At 44.6% G+C, this 21,123-nt stretch overlaps 1 protein-coding gene across 1 annotated transcript in view; it reads right to left on the reverse strand.

Annotated features, from left to right (window-relative positions):
• The window catches only part of Agbl4 (AGBL carboxypeptidase 4), a 1,244,450-nt gene that overhangs the window by 88,356 nt on the left and 1,134,971 nt on the right, over window positions 1-21,123 (reverse strand). Inside the window, exon 9 of the mRNA XM_071618599.1 lies at window positions 2,566-2,677. Coding sequence (XP_071474700.1) covers window positions 2,566-2,677 — 112 coding nt within the window. The remainder of the gene's footprint in view (window positions 1-2,565; window positions 2,678-21,123) is intronic.

Raw genomic sequence — 21,123 nt, forward strand, 5'->3', positions numbered from 1 at the left:
AACTGTCTCTAAAGCCCCTCTCCACCAGGCTGTGCTAGGGCACCAGCACCCAGCACCAGGCCTGAAGGAGGAGTGAAGACAGGCACTCGGGTCCTAAGGGTCCTACTGATTTTCTGCTTATTAACTCAGTGGGCAGAAGGCCACCAGGACAGAAAGAGTGAGGTGGTGAGAATTTAGAAACAATCCTGGCAGTTCAGCTAGCTCAAGGTGGAGGGACTACAGTGACGCTTGCGGCATGAAGGTCAGTAGATACACATTTAATGTTTCCAGGGTAGATGCCTCAGGGCACTGCAGCACTTGCAGCTGGGCACAGCCATGCCTGAAGTCAAAGGTGAACTTGTGTCAGCTCCAGATCATGTTTGTTAAGGGTTTGCTACGTACCAGAGAACACATAGTTTATCCTCCAAACCAGGACTCTTAAGAGTGAAGGAGGTTGCGATTAAAAAAATACTCTGGGACAATGGGTGTCGACCAGAACTGCCCCAGGAAGACAGAGACTTATGACCAGTCTGCTTATGTCACCCTTTGTTCTTTTTAAAAGATAATCCCTGATATGCTTTGTTAATCTGTTATTATCACTATTTACTTCTTTAACATCTATTTCCCCATTGAATTATAAAGGTTAGGGTTTCCTCACCATTAGAACTGCAGTATTTGGAATAGAGAAATGTGGTACATAAGTGTTTGTGGAAAGAATGGAGTAAAAGACTGGGTGGGGATCAGGCCTCAGGCGAGACCACAGCCTGAATGGACACCTTGATTGCAGCCTCTGAGACCCTCAGCAGAGGACCCACATTCCGGAAAATGAACTATGAGATATGAATGCAGGCTATTTTAAGCTTCCCTCTTACCCCCAAGTAATATTAGGGGGTGGGAAAAGACAGAGGGAGTTGGGACCCTGTTCCAGGTCACCTAGACTCCTGTATTAGGTGCCTATGTACTTTCTTGCGCTTGAGGCAAGAAGTCGTGAACTTTCAGGAAGTTTATAAAACTAGCCCAGCTTCCGTAGTTTACTTATTAGGATCCAACGAGCTCATAGATAATGTATTCATGCCATAAATAATTTCCTGAAATCTCTGAAACTCAGTTTTGCCTGATCTGTTTTGCAACATGGACAAATGCCCATTTGTAAGCAAAAGAGTAACTTTTAACTAATGACACTGAAGAAGGAAGTCAATACACTAAAGCTATGGCCATGCTAGCCCTGACACAGAAGGCAGGCCACAAAAGGACTCAGGAAGGCCAAATTCACACCCATAATCAGGAAAACAGTTATTCAATAACCAGGATAACTACGTTGCACCTTAGAGCTTAACTTTTTGGTTAATCCTTGTTCTAATACATGAGTTTATTTTTAAGCACACATTTTTGTCTGATCAATATACATGTTTCCCATGCTATTATTGGCATCTTCATCAAGAGGAAACAGAATGGGTTGCATGATGTACCTCTGAAGCACCTCAACTCTGAGAACTTTGCTGTTATAGCCATTGCCATCTGTCACCTGATAAGAGTTAAGAGGTCATCAAATTATAGTCATCACAGTTGGAAGTGACTCAGATGTAATTTCACTAGAATGTCTTCCAAACAATTGAGTCTCCTCTATGCACCAGTCTTAACAGAGTGTCATTTGGCTCCAAGTTTAACAAAGTAAGGCAAAGCTCATAGTTCACACACCCATCCTATCCTCAGGAGAGATAAAAAGTTCTGTTTCTCTACAAACACCACCTCTTCTTGTGTCCCACTCGAAGAAATGATCTGTCCCACCTTCTCTGACACTTCTTCAGAACAGAATAATTGTGATGCCTCCCTTTTCTAAGCTAAGAAACCCTATTGTCTTCTATTTTTTTGTGGAAAAGAACTTGCCCTGTGAGCAAACTTGATGTGGGCACCGTTGTCCTGATGTCTGGTTCCCCTTTGTTATGGAATAGTAGGTTCTCTTCTCTGGGAACAGGAACCACCCCATGTCCCTAGTTCAATTGTGTGGGTCCCATGGAGCCATCCTATCTTTACTACATTTGCCTCTTAGGCAGAGTGCTGTGCTTTGGAGTTGGACATGTCCTCCAAGACAGGCCAATCACAGTCCTTTTGGAACTGGAACTGGAAAATGAAAGCAAGTCTCTGTAGTTCGTGGGAGTCAGAACCACTGGAGGTGACACTTGGCAGTCATTTCCCCTAGGTGTGGAGGAGGCCCGTCTATAGTCTTCAGTTACATGACATAACCCTGGTAATCTTCTAATAAATTCTCTATTTTGCTTACACAAGTTCAAGTTGCATTTCTTTAGCTTGTAACCAAGGCACTCTGAGGAATATGGACATGCTTCAATGTTTTCCTTCATTCCATAAGACCACCATAACCAAATCCAATATTTGTGAGGGGTGAGGAAGAAGGAATTGGAAGAAGTAACTTGGGTCTGTCAAATTCAGAGAAGAGCAGACCTAGTCCTTCCTTGGTTTTGCATGTGTATTCCGAATTTGAAGCTCACAGTGGACCCTCCCAATACACCTCCCTTTCCCAGATCATGCCACGAGGCCAGCAGCTGCTGAGAGCATTCAGTTACTCACTGGGTCGTTGTACATCTGGATGATGAGCTGCTTCACTCCATGCAGGGTCGGGTGGGCCCATGGAGAAGGATCTAGCCAGTGACGATTCAGGTCAAACCCCATCAGAGAGCACCTAGACAGTACCCAAAGTAAGAGTCAGCATGGCTGGGTCAGGCCAAGCTTCTCACAAGTCAAAATTGTTAGCATTGTTTTCCAGAGACAGTGCTAAGTACTGGCATGAATTCTTACAGTGCCATCAACAACCTTTGGAGTTGCTACTATTATAACTCCCACTTCAAAAAAGAAGAAAACAGTCATGGAAAGCTTCAAAAATATTTCTGTGGAGCAGTCTAACTTCAGTGTCCATCGACAAATGACCCACAGGAAAAAAAAGCACATTTTCTACACAGAGCAGTTAAAAGAAGTGCTCAGGCAAGACCACTGGTGTCCCCATTAGTGTCTCCATTATTCCTTTTCCTCTCATACCTACCGCTAATCCGCTGTCTCCACCTTCAAAATACACCAACGTCTTTTGTCTTTTTAGCACTTCCATTGATATCATCTTGAGCTTGGACCTCCTTCCATCCCACCTCTAATCCTCCCATTTTTCACACAATAGCAAGGGTGATCCTCTTGAAACAGGTCAGATCCTGTCTCTCCTCTGCTCAAGTGGCCTCTGGTTAATGCAGTATAAAAGCCCAAGTCTTTACAGCAGGCTGCAATGCCCCATGTGGTCCACCAGCACAATCAAGCTAACATAACTAATGGGTCATTTACTGACATCACTTTGCCTGAGAACTAACTAGTAAATACTAGTACTTTATCAAATCTAATGTTACCGTGCAATGGAGGTGCTATTAAATTCCTATTTTCCCATGTGGAAACTAAAGCACAGAGAGATTTTAAATAGCTTGCTCAATAAAAGCCTATCACAATGGCACAAGCCTGTAATCCCAGTACCTCTGGAGGCTGGGGCAGGAGGATCATGAGTTCAAAGCCAGCCTCAGCAACTTAGTGAGAGGCCTTAAGCAACTCAGTGAGACCCTGTCTCAAAATAAAGTACAAAAAGGGGTTGGGGATGTGGCTCAGTTGTTAAGTGCCCCTGGGTTCAATCCCTGATACCAAAAAAAAAAAAAAAAAAGGAGGGGCGGAAGGCAGTGATGTCAGGGTTGATGTGTAAGCAATATGAGCTCATTTCTTGAGCTCACACCCTTTGCATAACAGCTTTCATTAAGTACGTACTCGCTACATGCCAGGTCCCAGATTAAGACCTTTCCAGGGATTCTGGCACACACAGCAGTTGTATATTCCTTTTGGAACTGGTGTTTAAACAGCTGTAGGAATTGGGATTAAAACTAGGTCATCTAAACTCTCCATCCAGGGCTCAATTTTGGATTCCGTGAGCCTCTGGATCTCATCCAGGTTATCTTCTCCCTTTGGTCTCTGGTTTCAAAGAAATGGTCAGTCCTAAAGGGCATGATCTAAACCTCCTTGCTTGCTTCTCTCCTCGCCCTCCTCCTCCCACTGGAATGCAGCCTCAGCATGTGCCAGGTCATAGGCTGTGCTCTAGGGGGCGTAGGCCTCCAAAGCCCTCAGAGTCTCAACATCTCCTGCAGGAAACAGATGCCCTACAAACAGCTCTTCTGGGAGGTGGCAAAGGAAACAGGGCCTTCACTCTTCCTCTGGTTCCCAATTTTACATAACAAAGCATAGAGCAGAAAGCTGAAGGCTCTCAGACTCCCAGAATTTTACACTCGGACTTGGATTTAAGTCCCCAGTGAAGTGTGTATGTTTATGTTCTTTCCCTTCCTTTACTCAACACCGGCAGCCAGTCACATGTATGGACTTGGAGCTAATGTGACTCCTGCCTAGGATACCAGCCTCTTCCTTCCTGATGCCTCTTTCCTCAAAACCCCTGGGGGACTGAGAGAACCATATTTCCTCATCACTGCGCTTCTGCTGCTGTCTCAATGAAGACCGAATAATAATGTGGAGTCATTCTTTGGCTCCACCTTGAGATTCTCACAGAGTCCTGCCTACCCTCTCTCCCTTCCTGGCCCACCCCTGGTGAGGGTGGAATAATGCCCCATGGCATGCGGAGGCAAGGTCACTGTGTTTGGGTCTCCTGCTCTGCTGCTGTCTTACTATGTGGCTTAGACAAGTCCTTTGTTCTCTTGAGGGCTATGTTTCCCCAACTACAAATGGAGGAGAGTTGAAGCACAGCCATGGTATGAGTCTCCTCCAGTGTGGACTGTACCTCCTGCTGTCAGTACAGAGGAACTGGTAAAGCAATGTTCCCTGTATTCCAGGGTTTCTGTGAGATCAGTGATGCCTGCCCACTAATCTTTCTCTCTGCTCTAAACAGAGAGGTTGCAGATGCTCACCCTCCAGGCCAGGCAAGTTACTTCTGACCTTGAACTTGCACACGGGTCCTTTTTCATTTGCCACCACAACATAAGCATCTTCTTTGTTACTAAACCCTTTGTAACTACCACTGTAATAGTGTTGTAATGTCACATTATCCCAATGTATGAAGCCCCATAATTCATGCAGCCATTTCCACACGGTGTCACATTTATGTTTCAATGATGCACTATTTTCACAATGCACAGTTGAATACTCTGATCTCTAAAGTTTTTTTTTTTTTTTTCTACATTTCAGCATTTTTTTTTTCTTAGAACAGTTTCCCAGAAGTAGAATTGCTTGGAAAGAGGACTGACGGACTATAAAATCACCCTTTAAAATGATAAATAGTCCTCAATATAGAAGGTTAAAAAAAAGATAGCTTACCCTTCCTATCACTCAAAGAGAACACTGTTGGACTTTTGACAGGATTGCTACCACCTTTTCTTTCTGTAGGGCAGTGACTCACACCTAATGAACATCTACTACACATTCTTATTATAAAAGCTATATAATTTTTTGAATTTTTTATTTGTTCTCTTTAGTTTTACATGACAGTAAAGTATATTTTGACAAATTTATACAAACATGGAGTACATCTTATTCTAAATAGGATCCCAGTCTTGTGGCTGTATTACCATTTTAAAATCCTAGAGCATTACATGGGAAGAGAGAGCAAGCATACCTGTTTGGGTCTCTCTCTTCTTACATAGAAAGTTTATATAATTTTCCCTAAGGTCACGGAGTTACTCTGAAGGAGAGTTAGAATTTGAGCTCGGATCAACATGTTCTGAGCACCCAAGATCTCACCGATTGCCTATCTGATTCTGCTTTCCTCTGATGACACTAAATTATCTTTCACTAAGGAAACATTTAATTAGTGTCCCGATGTACAGACTTAGATATGCAGTTCTTAAATATTCTTGTCTGCAGTATTACTACTCCTGGGAGTGATCAAGGAAAAGCAATGACAGACACCCATGGATACTCTCATCTAAAATCTGCTCAGGGTCATGAATTCAGCTAGCACTCAGTGGATCAGGCTTCAAACTCAAATCTCTCTGGAATTAATGTCTACACTTTCCTATGGAACAACCAGATGAGGGCAGGCTCTCTGTATTTGAGAATGTATAAGTAAATTTAGGAGGGTTTAGACATCAAAGAGGAGCTAAGAGTTAAATGCAGCAATTCGAAACAGTTTTATTGGAATATATCAAGCTCCCTAGTGGTGTGGCTGGGATAGAGTGACTGATTAAAGATGTTCCCTGACCTCAAAAGTATACAGTCTAACAGGAGAAAGAAGATATGCTCACAGGCTTACATCCATTTATAATCCAGGGCAATGTTGTTAGGACTAAATGAATTAAAATGCATAACAAACTTAGCTTGGCACAGGTTCTGGTACGTGATATTTAGCTCAAAAAATTTTGTCTTGTTGTTTTATTGTATTTAATTATTATTTTATGATAGGTCCTTTATGAGTGACATAGACTATATTTGTTTTATATCTTTGTTTTGCAGTCTATAGATGGCTAGAGTGGAGAGCAATGATAAGGTCTAATCTCTTATCTCCTCTTCCAGTCTGGGAATCAGACAGATCTGAGTTCTAGTACACGCTGCTCCCACCTAGCACCTAACTATAGTAGATATTGCTCATATTCTTCAGGAATAACCAGCATCCAACCCTGTTATTAGATGGGAGATGGAACAGGCAAGTTTTGTCCTCCAAATTACATGTTAAGAAGGCCATGACTATGCCTTATTTCCCACCCCGGAAGTCAGATGAGTCAATTCATCCCTTTGTGACCTGGCAACCAGGGCAGCAGCAGGGAACCAGGCTCAGGCAACAGCTACTCCAACCCAGGATTTGGAACCAGGTGATGCAAGGTAGTGGGGACGGCTGAGCAGTAGGGCAGTACTGCTGTGGGACAGAGGCAGATTGTTGCTGCATGCTATTGTTTAGATGTGTCCCCCAATGGTTCGAGTGTTGGAAACTTAACCCCCAAGTTTATACATTAATAGAGGGCCTTTGAGAGGTAAATAAGATTAGATGAGGTCCTGAGATTGGGGCCCCATGATGGCATTAGTGGTTTTGTAAGAAGAGAGAGACCCAAACGGGTATGCTTGCTCTCTCTCCCCATGTAATGCCCTAGCAGCACAAAGACCCTCAGCAGATGACAAGCAGACTCCAGTGCCATGCTTTTGGACTTCTCAGAAGCGTGAGCCAAATAAACTTCTATTCTGTATAAATTAGCCAATCTCAGGTATGTTGTTATAGCAACAGAAAACAAAGACATTGCCCTTCAGAGCTACTGTTAATTGTTTGTTTATTGAGTCTCGCCTCCAGCTTCTGCTTGATTCTGTGAACCCCTTCCTATCAATTTCTTTTCTGCTTAAGTGACTGAAGATAGTCTTTGTTACTTTAGCTGAATGCATCCTTAACCCTATGGCCTTATGGGTTAATTTATAGAAAATTCCAGGGGGGCTCTATATTGTCCATTTCCCAAGGCTGGTCAACCAGCAGAAGGAACCATGGGTCTGAGTACTACATTCATAGACTTCTCCCAGCCCCCACTGAACATCTGCAATTGGGAAGGGAACATTGTCTTTGGTAACAGGACTGAATCGTAAACAACTGTATCCTTTAAGATGCTTAGTTATGTGCTTCTCCTCTGCCCTGTGCAATGTCTTGGCAGGTCAAGGTGTCCTAACTAGCTCTAGGACATCTTGGTGACACTCACTATCTCTCCGGGTAGCTTACCTCATTCTCAGACAGCTCCATTAAGAAATTCTTCCTCCTCTTTAGCTAAACTTTAGTCTCTCAGTGACTTCTCCCATCAGCTTCAGCCTTGCCTTATGGAGCATCACAGAACAACGAGACTATATTGTAGAGACCAGGGGCTTTGGGACTCATAATTAGGTTTAAGTTTTGGCTGTACTCCTTACCAGATATGTGACCTTTTTAAAATTTCTTTTTTAATACCCCTCTGGGCTTCTGTTTTATCATATGCATAATGAGGATAACAACCCTGACCTTCTGGATTGCATACAGGAACTAATGTATGTAAATGGCCCAGCAGAATCCTCAGAACAGAGAGAACTCCAATAAACCATAGCCAGTGATGATAGTGGCGGTGGTGATAATTGTGGTGCCTGTAAAATTCTCTAAACTTAAATCTCTCCTCCTTCAGGAAGCAGAGGAGGATTTTCACTGCCTGCAAGTATGGGACAGGGGCTTTTCCTCCGCTCCTGTAGCAATTCCATCAGAGTGGCAACTGTCCAAGATATTGTCATCACTGAGTCTGTCCTTCCTAATGAGCCAGACATTTATTGTAGTCCTGTGCCTGATAAAGAGCCTGGATCATGGTAGGTGTTGAAGAAATAGTTATGATTTCCAGTTGGTCTGACATACTCCTCTGAACCATCCAGTCACACAGGTAGGCTCCAATTTTCAAGCAGGAGTGTCCAAGCCAGGGAAGGTAAGGCCACGTAGCCAATCCTCCACAGGGCCCAGACGAATCCTGGCCCCAGCCCCTGTGGATTTTGCCCTTGGCCATGATGCTTCCAAGAAACCACTTTAAATTAAAAAAAAAAAAGTGAGTTTCAACACAGAAGGAAAAGTATTAGAGATCCAGAAAGATCAACTCCTTGATCCAGCCTGCTCATGAAAGCAGTGTGAGTGGTAATTCAAAGATAACCTCAATCCTCCAAGGACCCTAGGACTCTTTAGAAGCTAAAACATTTGTGAACTCTTCGGTGAGTACTGTCTGAACCGGCACATCTTTGATTTTTAAAGAATTCTTCTAATGGTGACCAATCTATCAGTAGTTGCATATTTACTGAACAAAACATCTTAGTAAAAATCATGAGCTCTGGTGAGGAGTCAGGGTGCATGACCCACCTCCACTGTCAATGTCATCTTGGGAATGTTTTCTGTCCTCCCTGGATTCTCTGCTCTTCTTTGTAAAACAAAGCAAATATGCTTCTTATGGAGGTGTCTTTCAGACTTTTTTATTATGTGATTCTAAAGCGATAACTGGGCTTTAGCCCCAGAGTTGGGGATTTTGGGGGAAAGCATATCTTGCCAAAAAGGTTAAAATACAAAGAAAACAAAGTAGTCCAGGAAAAGGTTGATACACTTTTAAAAAGAAACATCCACTAGCCAAGGATTACTGATACCTTAATACTAATTGTACACATTTCTTAAAATTTGAGATTTGTGTGGGATCCAGATGGGAGTCAAAATACCAGAGAGCATTCCAGGCGGAGGACGTGGCGTGTGCAAAGTGAGGGAAGTAAGAATGTCTGGAAATGATACATATTTCTAACAGGCTCCTTGTGTGTTCTGCTTGCATCCCTGACTGTAGGCTCTAGGAGGCCAAGGCTACTGCAGGCTCTTTGTCTTCAGTAGCTTCCACAGACCAAGAAACAGCTGCCTAGACACAGGAAAATGGACAAGATGACCCCAGATAGCAGGCTTTTATGCTGCTGATTGACAGTTTAGAGTCACTCAGTGTGACATCCTGGGTCTTTGTCTCCTTGGTGCTTTTCCATTATTTATTTTTAAGATGAATTTTTTGCATAAGCTTAAAATAAAGACCTATCATCAGACAAGAATGGAGGCAAATATTTATGGCACCAATGGAAAAAATTTGGTATTAGAATAATTCTAGAAAATTCAAATATATGGAGTCCAAATTTACATTTGGCTGCACAATAAATAATTTTGTCCTCTTGAATTGGAGGTACTTTCAAATATCTTTTTTTTTCCCTTCTAAATAGTGAATCCCATGAGGGCAAGAACAGTCTAACTCCCTGGAATGAAGTTACCCTCGTTCCAACATTATCTGCAATTACCTCCAATATTATCCAGTTGCAGAGACAGTTCAATGTATCTATTGAATGAATGAATGAATGAGTGAGTGAGTGAGTGAGTACATAAATGTACAAATGCATGGGTGAATACTCTTCAAGTTTTCAAATGGGCCTTTGGCAATTACTTGCAGACTTATAGTCATGCACAGATTAATAACATTTTAATCAATGACCTCACATGTGACAGTGGGTCCGTGACAATGTACCCCTCTTGGCTTTTAAGTACACTCTCTGATTCTCTCACAATGACAAAATCACCTGACAAAGGATTTCTCAGAAAGCATCCCCCTTATTAAGCAAGGTAGGAACTATATTTTAGAAAATAGTTAAGCATCTGTTAAATATTAAACATATTCAAATAATCAGGTGAAGTAGGTATTATTTATCCTCATTTTATAGATGAACAAATAAAATCTAAGAAGGTTTTGACCTTGAGAAGGTCATTTAACTACTAGGATATAGAGCTGGGATTCAAACGCAGTTCTTGTTGATGCCAGGATGGTTCAGTCACTCTGAGCTCCCTCCATGCATCAGTGAGATTGTGTGATCTATGAAAGGGACACTGAGCTACTCATTCATCTGCTCTTCCTGTCCTGTTTGCTTCCTCCTTTGCCCAATGGCAGAGATACAGTGGTCCCAGAGAATGTTATTCAAATAGCAAATAAATAGTTCCATCCTGTGAAGGGCATCGTGTCTCATCCATGTTGTAGTAATGGCAGCCAGAATGAGGGCAATGATTTCAGTTCCCCTCCTTATGATTTCCTTTTCATCTCTTCTAAAGGATAGAGGAAAAAGGTAGCTCAGCGGCTCCAGATCAATCTCGCCCTGAGCACCGTGAGGCTGCATACTCCCAGGAGCCTTGGCATTGACAAGCAGAGATGTATGGGGCATGCGTGCAGTTGTCCCCTGAACACAGCAGTTTTTCAGCATTACCAATGAGCTGTATTGGATTAAGTATATTTGCACCAAAAGCAAAATAAATATTGCTTTATTTAATGCCACAAAAAGGTTGGGATTCAATTGCCCTTGGCCCGAGGCACCTTCCAGCTCTATTGATTGGCCAGTGTCAGAATGCCAGACAATCTGTCATCATCAGCCTCTGCAGAGTGCCCAGCAGGTGGGTTGGACTCTGCTGTGGTGTAGTCAGAGGCAGTGCCCTTTGTCCCAAACAGAAGGGGTGATCATAACACAGCCCTCCCTCATCACCAGCATCCTGAGAAGCATTTCCCTCACACACTTCCTCAGATCATTACAACAAGGAGCTCTCTGTGAGCAGACTGTGAGAAAAGAGAGGAGGATATGTAAGAACACCAGCTTCAAAGTCTGGGTTTGGGTTCGAGTCTCAGATCTGCCACCAAATAGCTTTGTGACTTTGGACAAATTCATCTGTTTTGCTCAAAGACCTTTAAAAAGCTATTAGGACAGAGAACTGAATCTCCCTCACTCCTACCTCGTCTTTGATTAGAGCACACTGACTGGTACATGGCAGATGCTCAGGTGAGCTGCCCAGAGGCTCAGAGGGTTAAGGAATTTGTCCATGAATTTGTCCATGATTCAGTGAGGAGTAGTAGAAGACTGGACCCAGTCTTCTGGCTCTGAAGTTGCAGGCTTAGCCATCATTCTGCTCTCTCTCAGCAGTCCTAAGAATCCAGGCGGAGCCTGATAGAGGACTGCCCCTCAAGGTGGCAGGAAGTGCATACAAATTCATTTAAATGGGGGAAACTAAGTCTCAAATGAGGGACGAGCATGAAAGTTACCTATATGCAAATTGATAAAAGGCCCCCCTTACCAGGCTGAGCAGCTACAAATAGGTGCCCCTTCTGGGTAGGTGAAGATAAAATGATGCCACTTTCTCTGGCCAGAGACTGTGTTTCAGGAGCAGTCAATTCCCCCATCGGTTCCTTGACCAAGAACCTTTGTGCAGTGAGCAAACTGCCCGTCCATGCGAGGCCCCCTTGGTTGGCAGCAAAGCCAGGATCAGCACTAGGGATTCCTATCTCCAAGATTCAGTGAGGTCTTCACACTTCAATGGTGGCCTTTTTGGCAAGGTGGTAGGATCAGGGGGGAAGTGCTCACACCTGGAAACAGAAGCATCTCCAACTCCACACACCACGGGGCCCACTCCCCCAGCAATATCCCTAGCAGGCAAGGAGAAGTTTTGATGGAGTGTCTTCTCCCTGTGCCGGGCATGTGCTGCAGGGGATCACCCTTCCTCCCTCCTGTCTCCTGCTTGGCAGCAACAAACACAGGACTTGAAGGCAGGGTTTGTCCTGCATTGCAAATAACACGTGGAGAGACTCATTAAGCACAATCCCCATGCTTCAAAAATTGGGATGCAGAGGGATGTGGCAGAGAGGCTTGTCACAGTCACACAGCTATGTTAGGGCTGGAAGTCCATTCCAGAACCAAGGGATTATATTTCTCCCCATAAGAACACTGATAAGTATTCTTTTTTGAAAAGTCTAACGGAGGACATTTTCTAAAGGAGCTCCTCATTGGCCCTCAGAGCTAGGAATTAGCTATTGCAACATCTTAGGTAAAGAAGGGTAGAGGAGAATCAAAGGGGAAGAAGTCCTTTATGTCTTCTCAAGATCTGGGAACTGATAAGCCCCTCACTTGCTCACCAGCTCTGAGAACAAGGAGGCTGAGAATGACAGTGAATCCAAGTGTGGACTCTTGGAGTCATGTTGCCCAGATAAAATCCTGGCTCAGCTGCATGATATCTTTGTGGCTGGACTTCTCTGTGCCTCAGCCCTAATCTGAAAAGTGGGGAGTTTGCCACAATCAAAGGGTTGCTTTGAGAACTAAATGAGATTTAGAACTAAATGAGATTGGAAAATGCTGAGGACACTGCCTAGTTTGAGATGAGCATATGTGTTAGCTCTTCCTAGGATCTGATGTTGGCAGGATCTTCAGAGTCTGATGTTGGTAGGATGTTCAGGGTCCTCCACAATCTAGTGCCCACTTATCCCTACACTACTTTTACCATGTCACTGTTCTGTGCACCATGCAAAGCTAGTACATTGGAGGGCTCCTGAGCTAACTGCACAAAGGTGACCCTCCCATGGGCTGATGCAATTTTACTGAGTCTCCAGACTTGGTAAGTCTGGGCTGCACCTCAGCCTCCACTGCCCTATTAGCTGATAGCTCTGTATGATGGATGCATTATACGCTGGAGCGGGCTGCAGCCCTGATCACATGCACCAGCCACTCCAGACCACACTGCATTCTCCAAGGATCCCCGTTATTCAAGGCTCAAGCAACAAGGCTCAGCAGCTTGGGCTCCAAGTAAGATTTGTGGGTTTAATTCCTGGATCTCCTACTATTAACAGCGGGACCTGGGGCAAATGACTTAACCACACTGTGTGCATTGGATCCTTATCTGCAACATGAGAATAACATTAGGACCTACTTTGTAGATTCACATCGTTGTGGGGAAAACTCCTTATTGCTTTCCATATGAGTGGGGACGTCATTCTTCCTCTCCACTCCCTTGCTAGCTCTTTCTCGAGGAAGAGAGTGGACCTTGTCTGATTAGTCTGTTTGAGAAAAGAAGCAGAGCCTTACTCCTCTTGGCATGTATTTTCTGGATCTAGAGCCCTAAAGGGAAGGTCCACTCTGGCCTCCTCTCTGCCACGTGGTGTGCTTGGTTGAGGCAGCTCACTTCCCTGTCTGCTTTTGCTGGTGGGGAAGCTAAGTTTGGGAGTGAAGTAGAAGGAGGTCAATTTTGGCTACGGGGATTGAATGCCTTCCAAATTGTGCTTTTATTAATAATAAAATGAATATTTTGACCTCTACTTTTCTGACCCCTGTATTTCCTTCTGAAATGGCAATAGGGTGAATGGAAGCAGGAATGTGACATCACCCCTAAATCTCCAATGGACTAACATGTAGAAAACACGTGAACAGTGTCTGGCAGCTTGTATGAGTTTGATGGATGCTTTGTATTATTATCAATATTGCCGATGACTATTATTCATCCTCTGGTTTAGAACACACCACACTATTCTGTTCCTCTGGCCAACTTGCACTCTCTGCTCAGGACTCCTCTCCCATACCACCTTCAGGACAGTTTCTCTGCCTTCTCCCACCCCAACGCTCCTGGCTGGATTAAGGGGGCCTCTGTGTCTCCACAGTCCTGAAGACCCTGGCCTCCCCTTCACCGGGGCAGTTGTCTCCCCTCTGGATGTGAGGCAAGCCCAGGGCCACGCCCACCTTGTGTCCCCAGCACATGGTACAAAATATGTGCTGGGTGAATGTTGAAGGGAAGGAAGAGAAAAATAGAAGAGAAGAAAGAAGTGATTTAGTCGGAAGGCTTCTTAGACAGGCGGAGTGTCAGCAAAAGCCAGAGGTAAACAAGAGCAGGCTGGTGTATGCCAATGGAAAGGGCCCTCGCTCCTCTTGGCACGTATTTTCTGGATCTGGAACCCTAAAAGGACGGTCCACTCTGGCCTTCCCTCTCTGTCCTTGGGAGTAGGAAGGACTTGGGAGTGGGCCGGCCGGGGTGCAGAGGAAGGGGTAGGGCAGACAGTGAGAGACCTCTATGACACTGCACCTGCTTTGAGGCCCAGGCTAAAGACTTAGGTTCTTTCTGATGGTCAATGGGGTGGCGCTGAGGACTTTACGTGGAGAACCAGCACTACCCAAGCAGTGGTTTTGGAACCGGGACAACGGAGCTGGAGTCCTTGATTCTTCCGCACTGCTTGGCTCCGCCAGTCTCCCTGGCCACTCATTATGGGTTACTGTCTCCTCAGAGGCCTGTCTTCATTGCAGAATCAATTATTAAAATCAACTTGCTATCAACTCTAACTTTGAAATGCTATTCAGCTGCTTGCAGGGACGGAGATGGGGCGCTGCCTCCACAGACGTCTAGCCATCTGGCCTTTTCCATGGAACCTGGCTGGGAAGCTCATTTGAATAATTGGTTTTGGCGGTGTGCACTTGTGGGTTAGACACCTGATTACACTGCCAGCCCCGGTGTCCTTTCAGCCTCTATAGAAACATCACTCAGGTTACATAAAGCTGGAGAGAGTCTCTGGGAGGTAAGGGTCTATTTGGCCCCTGCTGTCACTCAGGCTGCATCTAAACTAACTATGTGGTTCACTCACTGTGTAACCTTGAACAAGTTACTTAGCCTCTCTGTGAGTCTTTTTTTTTTTTCTTTGCTCAAAGAAGGAGAGTGATTCCTCTTCTGCCTATGCCAGGCTTCTCAAAAGGTTCTAAGAGAAGTTGGGGGGGGGGGGCTGCAATTCAACAGAAATGGTAGTGGAAAGATTTAGTTAAGGATTCAGGTAGAGGAGAGCTCAAGGACATATAGCAATGTGCACATGGGCTGTTAACAGCAGTATGGTCCCCAGGATGAGGCTTGTGACAGTCCCTTGCCACTATCCTGCTACTCAGTTCTACAGACTTGAGGGAATTCATCTAGGAAATAAGAATATTGATAAAATTGTGCTAAAGTTTAAATGAAATAATAAATGCAAATGCTTAGAACAGTGCCAGGCACAGAGGTTCAATAAATGTCAGCTGTCACCATCATCGTCACCGTAATTGTTCAATCCCTGACACCATGCCTCAAAGATGGGCAATGACAAACATCTGGAGCATGTTTACAGCAGGAAGGAGGGAGAAGGATGGACACGAGTTCACATAGGAAAAGTCGGGAGGCTCTGGGGATGTTCAGCCTGGACCACAGGAACTGGCAGTGGTTCTAGTGGGTGAGGAATAATGAGGACAGACAACCGCACAGCCTCCTGGAGGGCCAGTCACGTCCCTTGGTTGTTCATCTCCAAGCACGAATGGCTGCCATTGTTAGGGTCTGTAAACAAGTCAGGATGGCGCCTGGCATTTTGCCAGAGGGAGTGGTTTATGAAGTAACGCCAGCGAGCCATTAAGTGTGGAGATTCCTTATTGGTTGACTGCTGTATCTAGTTTATGTTAATTAAGATAAGCTGTGTGGAATGTATATATACCCCTCCTGTCCTACAATAAACGGCTCCCACTCCTGCTGTATCAATGTACACAAGTTTTTCGTCACCGCCCGGTTATTTTGCTGCAGCCGGACTGTGGCATGCCATGTAGAAGATGGGTGCACCTGAGGACTCCTTTGGAGGGCAGAGGTCGTCTCTATCTGGCAGAGGAAGCCTGAACAAAAAAATGCTCTCTAACAGTCAGAGTGGACAACAGCACAGCATGACGCTCTGGGAACCCCCGTGCCTGGAGGTGAACCACCAGAGGGGCATGACTGGCCCTCCAGGAGGCTGTGAGGGGCTCTCTCCAGGTATCCCTCCATGATGCTGTGACAGGGGCATCCAGGGATGGGGTGAGTGGCTGGGCAGAGAAAGAGGCTCCGCGTGAGGAGGGAGGGGCTGCTAGATCTCTCAGTGGGGCAATATTTGCTGTGGATCTTTGGTTTTCATTTCTTCTTGATAAAAATATGTAGATTTTATGCTGTCACAGAGCAAATAGAACACTGACCTGTGTTTTACACATTTTACAGAACATATTTTATGTTCTATTCTACATTGGTCATTTGAAATCTTTCCTTTTCTAGATGCTAAGGTGGAAGAGCTAGGCCATTTAAGGGTGTGTGTGTGTGTGTGTGTATGCATGTGTGCACCTGTGCACATGTGTGCATGTATGTGAAATGCTTCCTCCGATATTTTACCCTCTGCTACATTTAATGATGTTTTGCTGCACATTTTAGTTCCTTTTGATGTCTATTGAACTCCTATAGATACTTCATCCTTCAAAAATCCTCCTAATCATAAGGAGACTCTCCCTGCTTCAGGGGACAATGGACACAAAGTGTACTGAGGGTCAGTTCTGGTGGGTTCATAAACCTTGTCTGTCCTTTGTGCCAGGGAACCTGAGGCAAGGTCCTTGGTACCTCTGTACCTCAATTCCCTTCTCTATCTAAAATGGGGCTATCACATGACCTCTTCACAGGGATTCTGGGAGGAGTGAATGAGATGATACCTATGATAGACAGTGGGTAGGCACCGCCTATAAACACTGGCTTCTTATTGGCAAGGACAGCCTCTGATATCCTTCTGCTTCGCCAAGGCCCAGGACAGGGCCCAAAACCCAGCAGGCCCTCAACAACCCTTAGTTAAATTGGATTTACTGCACTGGAGCACCCTCTGCTACATAAAGATTGCCAGGGCTAGGAGACAACAATGGTGAACATCTGCAGTTCATACAGCATCCATTCCCACCACGGGGTCTGCAGTGCCGGGCTCTCAAGCAGACTCATTTCTATGCCTCCTATAGAGGTCTATTCCTCTCCCCCACCTCCATACTCCCAAGCAGCACTGAGGTTTTCTGAAGATGAGAAATTTCACAGCATCCTGCTATCTTTTGGGTAACTGCGTATTTTATGATGACTAATAGGCAATTACTATGGTAATATTGCAATTCAGCATGTGTGAGGTTTGGGAAATGAGAAATTATGGGTAACTACTTTGGACTCATTTCTATGGTAACAAAAAGTAATTGTCATTAAATACCAGTTATACTGAGGCTGTACCTGGTAATTATAGATTTTTATGCCCAGAAACATAAATAAAACCAATAAATTTATTCAAAGGTCTATGACTGTTTACTTATACGTGGCTCTATGGAATACACAATGACAAGCACCTAATTAAGAAATGCAAACCCAACACAGAGTTTCATATTGTCATATGGAGATGGAAAGTCTGTTTTTCAAATGCAAGGCAACTTGGGCATTGCAAATGCTCAGAAAACGCAGTGGGGTATGGAGGGGGGCTGTCTCCTCTGCAAAGGAAGGGATGGGCAGGAGGAGGTGATAGAGAGAGTTTGTAAATGCTGTCATATGGGTGCATGGCCTTGCATCTGCAAGATACTGAGAATTGCTAATCTGTCCTAAACTGATTCAGCCCATCACCCCATACCCCAAAGGCCTTCTAGTTTCTTGGATCTGCAAAATCCACCCCTCAAACCTCAGGTCCCAGATCCCCTCAGAGCTCCATGAAAGTGTTCACATTGCAAACTCAGTAGCCTATGTGATTCTTTTTCTTTCTTTTCACTGTGGTTAAAAAAAATACAACATAATATAAATTTATCATTTTAACCATTTTTAAGTGAACAATCTGATGGCATTAAATACAATCATAATATGGTGCTACCATCACCACCATCCATCTCTGAAATTTTATACCCATTGACCCCCAACTCTGTATCTATTCAACAATAAATCCCTATTCTCCCCCTTCCCCTGGCAACCATGATTTTACTTCCTGTCTCTGTGAATTTGACTGTTAGACTACTGTAAGTACCTCCTATAACTGGAGGCACACAGCATTTGTCTTTTTGAGACTGGCTTATTTCACTTAGCCTAATGTTTTCAGGATTCTTTCATGTGGACCTGCTGCTCTCCGATCCTCTCCCCAGAGCTTCTACTAATGAGGAAAGGTGCCTTTCGCCACATGTCACTCAGATTCTAAGAGGGTGGAGGGAGACTGAGGCTTGGGGAGAATGTGTCCACTCCAAGGATAAGTAAGACTCAGAGACAGGACAGAGAGCTGCAGTACTCTGCTTCTGCCCACAGCTCGGTAAGGAAAGAGTGTGCGGAACAGAGTGTTCCTGGATGCAGGCTGTGGCCCTGCCCATGGCGCCTCACCTTCCCAGACTTGGTTTCCCCTTCGCTCAAATGGATATAGTAAAAACTGACTTCCTTTCAAAGAGTTGTAATAATCAAATGTGGTTTCAAAGTGCCATTAAGAATATAAGGCCCTGTGTAATTTCAAAGTGTGGCTGAGAAGCCAGAAGTGGCTAAACCACAACAGTATTCACGTTAACAATGGCACATGGAGAAGACACTTGGGGTTAGGAGGCCACGGGGATGAAGATAAAAGGTTGGAAGATGATAGCATCTGGCAATGGTCACTTTACTCCGGGGCCTGCAGCACAATTGTGGAACACTGCTGTTTGGTTCATTTATTCATTCACAAAATATGTATTAAGGGCCCATTCTGTCGGACACTGTGCCAGGCACTGGGGCCTCGAGAACAAAGTCCTGAGCCTAGAGTTTACAGAGGAGAGGTGCATTGAACATATAGTAGTCACATAAATGCACATGACTACACATGAGGCCAAAGGCCATGAAAAGGCACTACAGAGTGCTATGAGCACAGTTGGGGACCTGCTACATGTTGCAGGTGCTGGAAAGGATTTTCTGTGAAGTAGCTTTACATCTAAGACCTGAAGGGGGAAAAAGGTGAGGGTGTTTTAGTCAGCTTTTTTTATCTCTCTGATCAAAAGACCTGACAAGAACAGTTAGACAAGGAAAAGTCTATTTGAGGCTCATAGTTTCAGAGATCTCAGACAAATGGACAGTGGCTCCATTGCTCTGGGTCCAACGTGAGGAAGAACATCATGGTGGAGGGCCATGAAGGAGGAAAGCAGCTCAGGACGAGGCCACCAGGAAGCAGAGAGAGAATTCTGTTCCCCAGGGATAGAGTGCAAATCCAAAGGCAGGCCCCCAGTGACCCACCTCCTCTGGCCACACCCTGCCTGACCATAGTTACTACCCAGGTAGTTCATCCAAGTGGATCAATGTGCTGAGTAGGTTAAAGCTCTCATAATCCAACGTTTCACCTCTACACTTCCTGGCATTCACACAGGAGCTTTTGGTGGACACCTCATATCTAGGCCACAACGCAGTGTAACTGGAATGCAGCAAGCAAAATGGAGTATGCAGTTGCCCTGTGTCTTTATTATACACTATGTTATCTATTTTCACATCATTTAATATAAGTATTATAGATAGCTATGGTAGAGTGCATTATAGTTGCCACATACTGTTGCTCTAAACTTTAGGTTTCATATACTTTTACCACAACCATAGTCTAGTACCATTACAGTAGGCTGTTGGTGAATATGGCGTTCGCCATCTCTCATGGTATAATAGCCAGCTATTGCTATTAAATGCTGGAGTACACCCCCACTACTATTAATATCATAGTACAGGTCTTGTATTATTAAACATAAGCTTAGCTGATGAAACCTGGGAAATATCTCTAACTAGTCTCCTATATTGGGTTGCATGCTTCTTTAATGTGGAGAAAGAAGAAGAGGAGTAACACATTTGTTATTAGAACTTCCAGTGTGTCTACCACTGTGCTTTAAATGCATTATCTCACAAAAGTCTAATAACTCTTTAGTATTCCCATTCACAGACAAGAAAAAGAAGCTTAAGGAGGTCCTGCCATTACCCAAGGTCATACAGCAGAACTTGAAATCCCACCTGACTGACCCCAAAGTCCACATTCTCAACCACAGAACTTCACTCCCTCCAAAGCCCTTGGCTTCCCTTGCCACTGCAGGGGGCTGGCCTGTTGAACTGTCCCTCCAGCCTGGGACAGTGCCTCAGGGCAGGCCTGCCTTGACTCTCAGGGTCTGGCACATCTGGCCATGGCTGTGGAAGGAGTGTGGGACAAGAGAGTCGAGCAGGGCTAATGCAGACACACCGGATCCCTGGCTACTCCCCACGGGCCACAGAATCAAGGCAGAGTCTTCAGCTTCTCTGAGAAACTACACACCCAAAGGGAGATGTTGGAAGAACGAAGATCAGAGGGCATGAGAGCGAGGCAGAGGCCTGACTGTCTCCATCTGACCTGCGTCCAGTGGCTTGATCAGCTCCCATGGGTCCGACTTGCTTACCTCCCTAGAATTCTGAACACACACCCTTCACTTCCTCCTTCTTTCCTTCCTCCCTCCCTCTCTCCCCACCACCCTACTTAATTCTATCCTTTCGTCCTTCCATCCTCCTCCCCCCAACAACATTTCTTCCTATACTCAAACAAAAAAATAGGAAGTTTGAGTAGATTTTTATTATTTGACAAACCTTGACAAAGCCCCTCCTTCAAGATGTCATGAGGATTAAATGTGTGTGAGTGTTTGACAGGTCATTGGGTCAGCAAGCAAAATTTCTGGAGTAGCATTTCCTACTGTATGTTTTATAAACCTAATGTGGGTGGCAGGGTGTGAGGACCGCGACACCCCTGAGAAACACTGAGTACTATATTCTCTTGGGGTTCCCCCTGTGTTTACTAGTGCATTGAAAATTCTGAAAACTCTTTATTGTAAAAGTATTTTAACTGCATTTAACTCAGCATTTCCCAAACTTATTTGAACTCTGAATTCTTTTTTTCTCTTTAATGCTTTCACAGGTCTCCCTGGGCCCTCGAAATATTGCTGTAGAGACCATGTGGCTCTGGGAGGGGCTGGCCTAGGAGATCTCTAGGGCACCTTGAAGCTCTCAATTCTGACTCTTTG

Source organism: Marmota flaviventris, chromosome 10, assembly GCF_047511675.1.
Source record: "Marmota flaviventris isolate mMarFla1 chromosome 10, mMarFla1.hap1, whole genome shotgun sequence".
Lineage (NCBI taxonomy): Eukaryota > Metazoa > Chordata > Mammalia > Rodentia > Sciuridae > Marmota > Marmota flaviventris.